This window comes from Grammomys surdaster, unplaced genomic scaffold (assembly GCF_004785775.1).
Source record: "Grammomys surdaster isolate TR1022 unplaced genomic scaffold, NIH_TR_1.0 133, whole genome shotgun sequence".
In the NCBI taxonomy this organism is placed as follows: domain Eukaryota; kingdom Metazoa; phylum Chordata; class Mammalia; order Rodentia; family Muridae; genus Grammomys; species Grammomys surdaster.
The window spans coordinates 225,393-237,799 of NW_021604591.1; the positions used below are offsets into that span (position 1 = coordinate 225,393).

Sequence of the window (12,407 nt, forward strand, 5' to 3'; positions counted from 1 at the left end):
AATAATAATAATAATGTGGAGTGTTGGGCAATGGCTCACCAGGGAAGAATGCTTGCTGGGCAAGCAAGAGGGCCTGAGTTCAAATCCCATGTTCTCACATAAAAAAGCCAGGTATTGTTGCATGTGCTTGTAAGCCCAGCACTGGAAGCCAAAGACTGGTGGAGCCCAGGAGTTTGTTGGCCAGCCAACGTAACTGAGATAGTGAGCTTCTCCTTCAGTGAGTGACCCTGCCTTAAAGTAGTAAGATAATGAGGGATAGAGGAGGACACCCAGTGCCCTTCTGTGCACGAATATGCACATAATAAGCAGTGTGAGCACATTTGAAATAAATTATTTAATTAAAATAAGCTAAAAATATGAAGACACGTGATACCAGCTTCTGGCTCCCACAAGCATGCAAATTCTCATACATTAGGGCATACACATACCACACCACACGTAAATTTGTTTTGAGATAGAGTCTCATGGTATAGCCTTGGCTAGCCTGGAACTTCCTATGTAGTCCAGGCTAGCCTCAAATTCACAGGGATTCTCCAGCCTCTGCCTCCCAAGTGGTGGGATCTCAGGTGTACACCACTATGCCTGACCACACAAAATTAAAAAGCAAAAGCAAGAAAGCCATCTCCTTGATGAGTAAGTAGCTCTAAGGACCCTGCTGGGCTGAGGTGGTGAAGTTGCTGGACACCGGTGTTCCTTGACTGACCACCTGTACGACTCACACAGATGGGCATAGGACAGCCAACGAAGGTCACTAAGGAGATAAGCAAGACATGTCTATCCTGAGAAGTCTCTAGAAGAAGAGGAAAATGTATTCATCACATCCAAAAGTCCTTGACAAAAAGCAATAATAATAATAATAATAATGTGAAATTTTTTTTGCCGGGCGGTGGTGGTGCACTCCTTTAATCCCAGCACTTGGGAGGCAGAGGCAGGCGCATCTCTGAGTTCTAGGCCAGCCTGGTCTACTGAGTGAGTTCCAGGACAGCCAGGGCTACACAGAGAAACCCTGTCTCGAAAAACCAAAAAAAAAAAAAAAATTAAAAGATGCAACTAGCTGTTACCATCTGTGACTCAGTTTTGAGGAGTCAGAATCATTCTTGTCTTAAAGTGCCAAATGGACAAGGAGTACACAGGTGAGTTCTGAGGCTGACGTTTCAAAATGATGGGGTCTTGTGTAGTCCGGCTGACCTCAGACTTAGCGTGTAACTGAAGAACCGCTGAGCCTGCCTCCACCTGCCACAAACTGGGATTACAGGTGTGAGGCACCAGACCCCGTCTGCTTAAGCAAGGAGAAAGCAAAGGTCCCCAAAGACTCTCTCCACTACCCAGGGCAAGGGGGTGCCTGATGTTCTCCAGGGATCTCAGCACTCTTCCTCCTGGATGGGTCCAGTCCAGCAGGCGGCATCCTGCCTGGGTACTCACCCACAGGACTAACGTTTCCTCTTGACATGTACAAATAAAAAAAACAAAGTAGTATAAGCTTGTATTCATTCTCTCCATAAATTTTAGTTTTCTGGATTTAAATTTTATTATATTTATTTATTTATGTGTGTATTTATTTATTTAGAGAGAAGGAGAGAGGGGGAGTTTATGTGTGAGGGAGTGTATGTGTGTTTGTGTGTGCATGCATGTGCACATGTGTGTACTTGTATATAAGTATGCAAATGCCACTATCACGGGTAGAGAGCAGAGGACAACCTGCCCAAGTCATCGCTCCTCTCCCGCCTTGTGGGTCCCGGGGATCAACTTGGGTCACCAGGCTTAGCTGCAAGTGCCGTTAGCAGATGACCACCACACCAGCCCCGTTCTCTAAATCGTACTATTTTCTTACTGGTCGTAGTGTTTGATGAATACAAAAGGATCTCCCAGAAGGACATTGAGCAGAGCATCAAGTCTGAGACGTCAGGAAGCTTTGAAGATGCCCTGCTGGCCATAGGTAAGCTGCTGAGCAGTAGAGTTGATCCTGCTGATGTCATATCCAGATGTTGTCACAGAGATACAGAACTGTGTCTTCCTGAAATTAAAGTTGTTTCAATCACCGTGGGTACATTCTGGAGTTTTAAAAAATGGTAAGTTGGCCAGGCTGGTCTGGAAGTTCTGGATTAATGGAATCCTCTCTCCACAGTCCCCAAGTACCTGAACTACAGCCAATCGATGTTCCAGAACATTTTGCCTGCACATCCATCTGTGCACTACATGTATGCAATACCTGTTGAGGCCAGGAGAGGGTGGTAGATCCCCTGTAACGGGAGTTTCAGATGGCTGTGAGTTGCCACATGGGTTGCCCGGAACCAAACTCCCGTCCTCCGCAAGATCAGCTTAACCACTGAGCCATCTCTCTGGCCCCAGAATTTTCTTTTTCTAGATAATCTCTCTCAGTAGACAAAGGTAGCCTTGAACTTTCGGCAATCCTCTTATCTTGGCTCTGTGAATGCTAGGATCATAGACATGAGCCACCCCATATGGCTGTTCTACAAGTTTAAACAAGAAATGTTTGCAAAGCTAACCATAGTACACATATGTCATTCCAGCACTTGGAAGGTGGAGGTAGCCCTGAGGATCAGTAGTTCCAGATCACCCTCAGCTACATAGAGAGTTCAAGGCCAGCCTGGGCTATGTGAGAGCCTGACTGGTATTGTGCCAGGGGCTCATGTCTTTGGTCTTTGGCATTTGTCTATCTCATTGTAGGAGAGAGATTGCCACACTAGCTGTCACTAGCTATATCTGGCAAGTCAATGTGTGGTGGGTTTTAAAGCTGTTTCACTTAGATTTTTGAAAGTTTTTATGTGTATGGGTGTTTTGCCTACACGTATGTCTGTGTACCATGTGCATGCCTTGTGCCCTAAGATGTCAGAAGAGTGTATCAGATCCTTTGGAACTGGAGTTCCAGACAGTTGTGAGCAATCATCTGAGTGCTGGGAACTGAACACCCCCACCCCCCAAGTCCTCTGCAAGAGCAGCAAGGACTCCTAACCACTGAGCCATTTCTCCAGCTTCGTAGCAACTGTTTTATACAGCAGTTGTAATAATCGTTTTGGAACTACAGGCCACCCTTGCTTTGATGACCTTCATTAATGACTTCTCTAGGAACTGCTAAGCCGAGGTTCCTGTCCATCTGAGAGGGGGTCCGCCCGAAGTGTCAGGAAGTGTTACTTGGTTTAAAGGGATCTAGCAAAGCAATAAGGAGCTATTTCTTGGGACTTTATAGAAACCTAGACTGTCACATTTTTTTGTTCTTGGGTTTTGTGTGTGTGTGTGTGTGTGTGTGTGTGTGTGCGTGTGTGTGTGTGTGTAATCTTTTCATTCTTATTTTCCTATTTTTAGAAATAGAGATGATTTATTAAGAGACAGGAAGTGCTCATGAGAATGGGGTGGGCTTCTGGGCAGGGGCGTGGCCTCTACTCACTTCTTCCTGTTCATCTTCTCCACAGTGAAGTGCATGAGGAATAAACCTGCATATTTTGCTGAGAGGCTTTATAAATCCATGAAGGTAAATGGCTGTGCTCTTATCATTTGAAAGACCGTGCCATAATTTTTTTTTCACCTTCTTAAGTTTTCCACCCAAATTCCACCCTGGAATATTCAGCTCAACTCCGTGTTGTATTCTTCACTGGTCTTGTAATGTGTGGACCCTGATCCCAGTGCCTTATGGGTATGGATTAATTCTAGCCCCACAACAGAAACAGGGACACAACTGTCCTGTTTTACAGCTAGGTAAACTGAGGCATAAAGCCTATACACAATTTGTTTTCACTGTTCATGGAGGGCGGAGTGCCCCAGGGGGTGAACTCCACCTTTAGAGCCGGCTTCCCAGATCTGTGTTGGACCCTGTGCAGGCAGTCCTGCCAGGGACCCCTAAGTCCCTGGGGCAGGAAACCAGGAACCTGAGTGCTTGGGTTTTGTTGTTGTTCTTGTTGTTTTGTTGTTGTTATGAAACAAGTTCTCGTGTAGCCCCGGCTAGCCTGGAATTCTCTATGGAACTGAGTTTGGTCTTGAACTTCTGATCATCCTGCCTTAGCCTTCCAAGTCCTGGCATCACAGGCCTGTGTCATCACACTGGGTGGAAAGTTTTTTGTCCTTAAAGAACATCTATCCTCAAGGAAAGAGCTAATGTGCAGAAAACACCAAGTGTGGGACAAGCGTGGAAGACGGGAGCTCAGCATCTCAATATTATAGCAATTCAAAAGACAGTGGAGCTTATCAGTGTTATTGAGGGAGGATTTGAAAGGAATATATAAGGAATTTGAAGCCGTGTATTCCGGCACACACCTGGAATTCTAGCACTTGGGAGGCTGAAAAAGGATTGCTTTGTTTGAGGCCACCCTTGGCTATGTATAGCAAGGCCTTGTCTTATTAGGAGAGGGGGTGGACTGGGGGAGGGAGAGACCAGATTGTTATGTTTAAACGGAACCTTGGGAGAAGCATTCCACATGGGTTGGGGAGACAAGAACAGCACAGAGCCTGTCTGTGGAAAGACAGAGCATGTCTTCTGGCCAGCACACAGCATGTTGGGAAGGTGGACTGTGTCCAGCCTTGCATCCCAAGGTAAGGCATGAGGATGTTCCTCGGGCCTCCCAGGTCGTACAGCAGACGATGCTGTACAGACTCACTCTTGTGCCTTGTCTTGCCCTGCTGGACCATGAGTAGCATCACCCAATGCAGAATTGTGCTCCCTTCCTCAGGGCTTAGGCACTGATGACAGTACCCTCATCAGAGTGATGGTTTCAAGAGCAGAGATTGACATGCTGGACATCCGAGCGAACTTCAAGAGGCTCTATGGGAAGTCTTTGTACTCTTTCATCAAGGTAGGTGCACCATCCGGGCCTGGCCTTGGGGTGCAGCACCACTGGCTTTCTCCTCCTTGGCATCTGTCATTCCCAGTGAAGATGGCCCTTGCTTCAGGAATTCCTAGCTCCACCCCCTTTCTCATGATATATAAGAAGTATTTACCTGCTAAGTACAGTAACAATTTCATGGTGGCCCCAAATAAGGATGGACATTTTGGGGTAGTGATTTAGTTCTGCTTTTATTTAAAGCATGTGTAGTATAACAAGCCCTGACATCTTAAGTAACTGACCTGTTCACGTGAACATGGAGTGTGAGGAGGAAGCATCACCCCTGACCTCAGCCCCAAGGTTGGTGAGAATGAGTACCAGGGGCTGGAGCTAAAGGATAGCAGTTAAGAGAACTGACTGCTCTTCCAAGGGACCTCATTTCCATTCCTAGCACGCACATGACAGCTCACAACCACCTGTAACTACAGTTCTAGGACTCTGGCTCCCTCTTCTGGCCTCTGTAGGACTACGTGCATGTCGTGCCCAGACACATGTAGGCAAAATACCCAAACACAGAAAACAACCTCACATAATTTATTCCAGTATTTGATATTGCAAACTTTAGGGTCCTTGGGTTACATAAGACCTATGTCTGGCCTGGCAGTGGTGGCGCACGCCTTTAATCCCAGCACTTGGGAGGCAGAGGCAGGCGGATTTCTGAGTTCGAGGCCAGCCTGATCTACAGAGTGAGTTCCAGGACAGCCAGGACTACACAGAGAAACTCTGTCTCGAAAAACCAAAAAAACAAACAAACAAAAAACCCAAACAAACAAACAAACAAAAGACCTATGTCTGTAACTGGCATATATCCCATTATTTGAGCTCTCAATTGCTTTTATTATTTCCGTTTCTTCCCTCCAAGATCTGTCACATGCCTTCCATAAATGCACCCAGTAAATGGGGAAATAAACTGGGCACGTTTGTATGTTTTTGTTTACTCTCTGCTGCTGCATAAATACCATGCCAAAAGCAACTTAAGGAAGAAATGGTTTATCTTGGCATATAGTCTCAGAGGAGGGAGGGCATTGCAGAAGGCTAAAGGAGCAGAAAGCTGGCTAATCACATTTTATCTGAACACAGGAAACAGAGGGAACAGCAAGTGGGGCAAGGCTATAAAACCTCCAAGCCAATCCTAGTGATACACTTCCAGCAAGGCCGCACCTCCTAAAAGATCCATAACCTCTCCAAACAGTGCCACCAACTGGGGACCAAGTTTTCAAACCCATGAGCCTGTGGGAGACATTTCTTATTAAATAACCCACCACGAATTCCTATAACCTACACGTTTCTCACGCAAGATGCATTTCCTAAGAGGCTCCTTGTAAGGAACAGCAGGTCCTCACACTTGGTCTCCTGTTCACACCTTCTCCTCACAGCACTGAGCTCAGTGACCTGTGAGGCTGACAGTAGCTATTCCCCCAGGGTGCCAACTTCTAGCTCCTCAGATCTTGCAAATAGAATTCACAGTTACTAAATTTTAATGAATACTTTTAAGAGCAGAACTTCCACATCTGCCTGATAATGATGGCAGAAACAGATGAAGCCAGGGTCCTCTGTGGGGCCAGAAGGGTCTGATGGAAACAGGAGAAAGAAAGCATCCTCCTCCTGCCCACTTACCATTCTTTATTTGGTACCAGACAGCCGGGAGTTCTAAGGTGGCGTGGGTGTGGTGAAAACTGACTCACCCCTCACAACCCCTCATTAACTGGGCCTTTGCTTCTCTAAGAAGCCTGGAGAATCTCATAAACATGAAGCTGAGAATAATTTCGGAGAAGCTTGGGTTGCCCACACAACAAACATCTCATTGAGATTTGACCTGTGAATCAAATATCCTGAAGAGCAGGGAAGGCACTGACCATGTGAGAGCTGCTATTAAAAGAAGGAAAAATGGGGACATGGGGACATGGGGCTGGGGAGTGTAGTGGGGGCTCGATGGGTAAATGCTTGTCATGTAAGTATGAGTACCCAGCACTCACATAAAAGGAGTGACAGCAAGCATCTGCTACCGGAGTGCAGGCAAAGGCAGAGACAAGAGCATCCCTGGGGCTCTGGTTAGCTGGTCTTGCCCAGTTGGTGAGCTCCAAATTCAGTGAGTCTCAATAATGTGTAGAGTGAGAACCACAGGAGAAGATACCGAATGTCAACCGGTTCATGAGGGTACACGCACACGCATGCACATGAAGTAGGGTAGAAAATGGAGGATTAAATTGTCACAAAACTCCTGCCTGTGCTGGTTAGTTTTTTTGTCAACTTGACATAAGCTAGAGTCATCTGAGAATGGGAAACCTTAGCTGAGGAAATGCCCCTCAGATTGCCCTGTAAGCAAGCAAGCCTGTGAGGCATTTTCTTCATTGATGATTGATGTGGAAGGGCCCAGTCCACTATGGGCAGTGTCTCTCCTAGGCAGGTGGTCCTGGGGTATATAAAAAAGCAGGCTGAGCAAGCCATGGAGAGCAAGCCCGTAAGCAGCACCCCTCCATGCTCTCTGCTTCAGTTCCTGCCTCCAGGTTCTTGCCTTGATTTCCTGCCCTGGCTTCACAAATAGACCCTTTCCTCCCCAAGTTGCTTTGGTCATGGTCTTTATCACAGCAGCAGAAACCTAACTGGGACAGCTCCAAACAAAGAGGATGACAAAACACTATGCCAGTAAGCGACTTTAATGCATATTTACTGTTCCACAGGGCACTGACACAAACTATTAATATATTACTATTCATTGTGAAGGAACTCTTAAAGTCAGAGGCACCATTTGTTTTGGTGCCCATTAAGAAGAAGTAATCCAGACTTACTTACTGAGCTGAGAGCTTTGCTTGTTTAATGTATACACAAGGCCCCCTTCAATCTCTAGTGCCAAAAATATAAATAAATAAATAATAAGGAAAGCCACAATATACTCTTTAAGCTATAAAAATTTCCATGTAGAAATTATAGGACTTCTCTGGAAGTCACTGTTGCAACTCATTTCAAAAGTATTAGAAAAATCCACAATTTTAACCTAGTAATTTTCATTTTATGAGAATGTATTCAAATCAAAATTAATAAAAGCTCAGTATCTAGGTGCTTTATTAAGCAAAGTTTGCTATAATGAAACATTGAGCTGGCCGGGCGGTAGTGGCGTGCGCCTTTAATCCCAGCACTTGGGAGGCAGAGGCAGGTGGATTTCTGAGTTCAAAAGTTCGAGGCCAGCCTGGTCTACAAAGTGAGTTCCAGGACAGCCAGGGCTACACAGAGAAACCCTGTCTCGAAAAACCAAAACAAAAAGAAAAAGAAAAAAAAGAAACATTGGAGACCACCTAAATATCTGACAATGGGTAAGAAAATGTTCTGAAATCACTAAATGATACTGTAAATTAAAAAAAAAAAAGCAGGATGCAAAGATTGGGTGTACAGTTCATTAGTGGAGCAGTTGCCTACACTTGCCTAGCTTGAGGATGGCCATGATTTGGTCCTGGCACCACCAAAAATAAAAAATGCAAAATGAGGACATAGACGAATTCCATCCTAAAAATCTCATCACACACAGAGAAAAGACTAGAAGGAGAAGAACAAGTCAGAATGTTAAGAACAGTGATCCATAGGTCATGGAATTGTGGGTGATTCCTAGACCCTAGGCTCTTAAGTACTTTTTTAAAACACAGAATAAGTATTACTTTTTAAAATGTGTGTGTGTGTGTGTGTGTGTGTGTGTGTGTGTGTGTGTTAGTTAAGGTTTTACTGCTGTGAACAGACATCATGACCAAGACAACTCTTATAAGGACAGCATTTAATTGGGACTGGCTTACAGGTTCAGAGGTTCAGTCCATTATCATCAAGGCAGGATCATGGCAGTATCCAGGCAGACATGGTGCAGGAGGAGCTGAGAGTTCTACATCTTCATCTGAAGGTTTCTAGTAGATACTGGCTTCTAGGCAGCTAGGATGAGGGTCTTAATGCCCCCACAGTGACACACCTACTCCAACAGAGCCACACCTTCTAATAGTGCCACTCCCTGGGTCAAGCATATACAAACCATCACATGTATATGTATGTATGTGTGTATGTATGTATATGTGCCTCATGTGTGCAGTGTCCAAGGTGACTAGAGGAAGGCATCAGATCCCCTGGAGCTATTACTATGGGCAACTGGGAATACCGAAAATCAAATTCAGATTCTATGTGAGAGCAAGAAATATTCTTAGTGGCTAAATCATTTCTCCAGCCCAAAGTATTAATTTAGTAATAAAAACATTTTTTTTGAGAACCTGAGAAAATCCAGTGAGACTTGCAAAATAAACGTAGGTGATTTTGAGCTGTGTAATCTATCCAAGAAGATCCTAACACGCTGGTTACTGTGCTCTCCTTTCTCCCAGGGCGACACTTCCGGAGACTACAGGAAGGTTCTTCTCATTCTCTGCGGAGGAGATGATTAAAGCAAGGCGCAGGACACAAGGCTTCTTAACACTGTCGGTTTTTTTTAATTTCATTTTTCTGCACTGCTATTAACACTATCTCAAATGCTTATTTCCAATTAAAACGCCTCCAGTTGCCTCCTAGGATCCAGACTGTGCTATTATCATCTATAATTAGTAATTTTGATGCCTTAAACTTGTACTTTCAAAGCTTTTAAGACATACATGGAGATTTAGAATTAGAAATTAAAATGTGCTCCATGTCTTTATCAGATTATTTCCTCATTTGTGTTTTGTGGAGATCGAGTGCACTAAATGCTTTTAGATTTTCTTTTCAGTGTGAATTTTACAGAACAAAAGCCATTTTCTTCCCCGGGAAGCCAGTCATTTCTTCATGTGGGACCGTCAGCATCTCTTACTAAGACTAGCCATCTGGTTTCCAATTTTAAACAGATCCAAAGTTTTCATGAGCCCCTTTCTTTGGCTTTGCCTATCATGTTAGTTGGCAGTTGCTGAGTATGGTGAGGCCATGCTTCATCTCCTTGTACCAAGACCACTTTCACCCCGTGAAGTGTAACTAAGTTAGCAGCTCACCAAACAAGTTCAAGTGTGGCTAAGCAGATCCCATGTGCTTGCTTGTCACTCATGCTAAACATTCCTCAGTTTTAGGGTCGCTGTCCTAATCTTGCTCAAAGTGATGGTCAAGAGTGGGCCTGAGCCAAGGTTGCTCTGATAATGTGCTCCGGGTGTGACTGACCTAAGAAGAGTTTTTTTTTCTGAGAAAAATAATTAATCTTGTTAGACTGTTTATTTGATCCCCACTGTGCCTTTTTGATCTTATTCAGAAACTGTGCTTGCATGTAATCATGAAGTTTGGTTTGTATACTACATAAGACATTTTTAATTAAAAATGGTGACTTTAAAGGGGTGTGTATTCTTTCTGTTTGACTTTTCCACCCTAGAGATCTTTTTTTCACCCTGAACCACAGAAGGAACTATTTTTGAAGGAATATTAAATTTACTAAGGATACTAAGTTTCTACTTGAATTAACAATGTTAAAAAGAAACACATTAGTAATATGTCAGTCACCTTCTATAAGACCAATGTTTATATTGGAGGGGTGGAGGCAGGAAGATCTGGACTTCAGGCTGTCCCTGGGTACATAGCCACTGTGAGACCAGATTGGGCATTTGAGTTCCAGTCTCAAAAAAGCAAACTGAGGTCTGGGGAGCTGGCTCTGTGAGCCTGACAACCTGAGTTCAATCCCCAGAACCCACATGGAAGAAGAAAAGAACCAAATCCCCCAGGTTGTCCTCTTCTCACATAAGCTAAGAACAACACCCCTCTCTCACACCAAAAAAGTAACAAAACAAACAAAACCCCAACAAAACCACTAGCATTCATGTATGCTAATGCCTACTCAATGGTATCAGGTCACATGTTAGTTTGTTCTCTGAAAACAAGTGAACTGCTCTAGTCAGTGCAGCATGTCTGTTAAAAGTCACATAGAAGGTCAGGAATGGAGCTCAGTCGGGTAGCTACACCCTGTGTTCTCAGCGCCACAAAGGACAAAAGCTACAGATGTACAGAGAACACACACACACACACACTCCTTTGTTCTTTCTGTGCTGGTACTGGGATCACTGACAACATGCCTATGTGGCCAGTCACTCCAATTAACTTAGATTCAAGTATCCACGCTACCACCTCAGGACTGTGGAATCTCTACCCCAACTTTATTACATTTTGGAGGCATTATGAGGTTCTTTGTTTTGGTTTTAACAAAAGTTTTACCATTAAATGATGTCTTAGCCAGAATTTTAAGAACAGTGTTTTGTGGCTGAGTGCTTTCAGTGGACTGTTTTTCCTTATCTTTAGGTATAAATTCAGGGGGAGGGTACAAAGTCACAATTTTCTGCTCACTCTTGGCTTTTCAGAAGTCCTACTGTGTAGCTCCTTAAGGCCCCAAAATAAAGTCATCTCAGTCATCAACATAATAAGTCAAAGTTCCAACTGTAATCTCAGGCTTCTTTCCTCTGTCAGTCCTGGCCTCAGTGGGAAGCTGGCTTGGGGAAGGGAGGCGGGGGTGGGGGGCTTCTCTTTTCCTCCACCATCCCTGCTTGGGTTGTAGCAGCAGGGAGAAGAGCAGAGGGGACTAGGTCTGTCCTTAGACTGCCACTGCTCTGTGGGCGGAGGCTAAGTCCTATGTAGCTGTGGCAGCTTCTTGCAGACATTCCCATGGGTCTCCTCAGTAACCAGGGAGCCATTCACCTGCGCTTCCTTAGACAAGACAAATATGGATGTTTTTCCTTCTAGAAATTTAGTGACACTTGAAGCTACCATGTTATAGTCTAACATACGCCAAGGCCTCTTGGACAGTGTTTTAAGATGACCTCACACACGTTTCACATTATGTGCATGCCAGCGTAATCCCCTTGCAGCCACCGTTCTCTTCCTGCAACTTCTCCTTCAACCTGCCTCAGGTATGTGCCCTCAGATTTCTCAGGCATGAATTGAACACAAATCCTCAGTGGCCCACAAAGGACACAGACTGCCAAAAGGCTGCAAACGGTGAACTGACACAGTCAGTTCCAGGTAAAACATGGGCAAGAAGTCATAAAGATGAACATTTCCCAGAAAGCCTGTTCCTGGCATCTGCTTGATGAAGCTTTTGTGTGTAGTGTTCATGAAACATAGAAACATAGAAATAACTGAAGCCCCTCAGTGACGGAGTAGGTAAATGATGCATCTAACAACGAGCGGTGACACTAACTAGAGATTTTATTCAAAGTATAGTTTTAGGAGAGAAGAAAGGTTCTAAATCATAGGTTTGGGATGGTCCGATTCCATTTAAATTATATGTCTGAATGTGCAGCAGAAAAGAGCACTTATGGGTATGCATGTAAAGACATACATAGAAATGGCACAGAGAGCGGGAAGATGTTAACAGTGGGTCAGTACACAAGGGCTTTTCTCTTTATCATTCCCCACTATATATCAATAAAGCTAGAGAGGTAAGGAGAGTGAATCAAAACAAGTGTGATAAAATTCCAAGCCAGTAGTGGGTCCATAGGTATCTGTACTGCTCTGTTTGAAACATTCTATTATAAACATTTTACTTTGAAAAGTAGAAGCCGGGCGGTGGTGATGCACGCCTTTAATCCCAGCTCTTGGGAGGCAGAG

At 44.4% G+C, this 12,407-nt stretch overlaps 1 protein-coding gene across 1 annotated transcript in view; it reads left to right on the forward strand.

The window, feature by feature from the left end:
• The window catches only part of Anxa4 (annexin A4), a 54,930-nt gene extending 44,783 nt beyond the window's left edge, over positions 1-10,147 (forward strand). The window contains exons 10-13 of the mRNA XM_028762323.1: positions 1,841-1,936; positions 3,432-3,490; positions 4,683-4,805; positions 9,185-10,147. Of these exons, the coding sequence (XP_028618156.1) occupies positions 1,841-1,936; positions 3,432-3,490; positions 4,683-4,805; positions 9,185-9,244 (338 nt within the window). The 3' untranslated portion in view covers positions 9,245-10,147. The remainder of the gene's footprint in view (positions 1-1,840; positions 1,937-3,431; positions 3,491-4,682; positions 4,806-9,184) is intronic.
• The last annotated feature ends 2,260 nt before the right edge of the window (positions 10,148-12,407 follow it).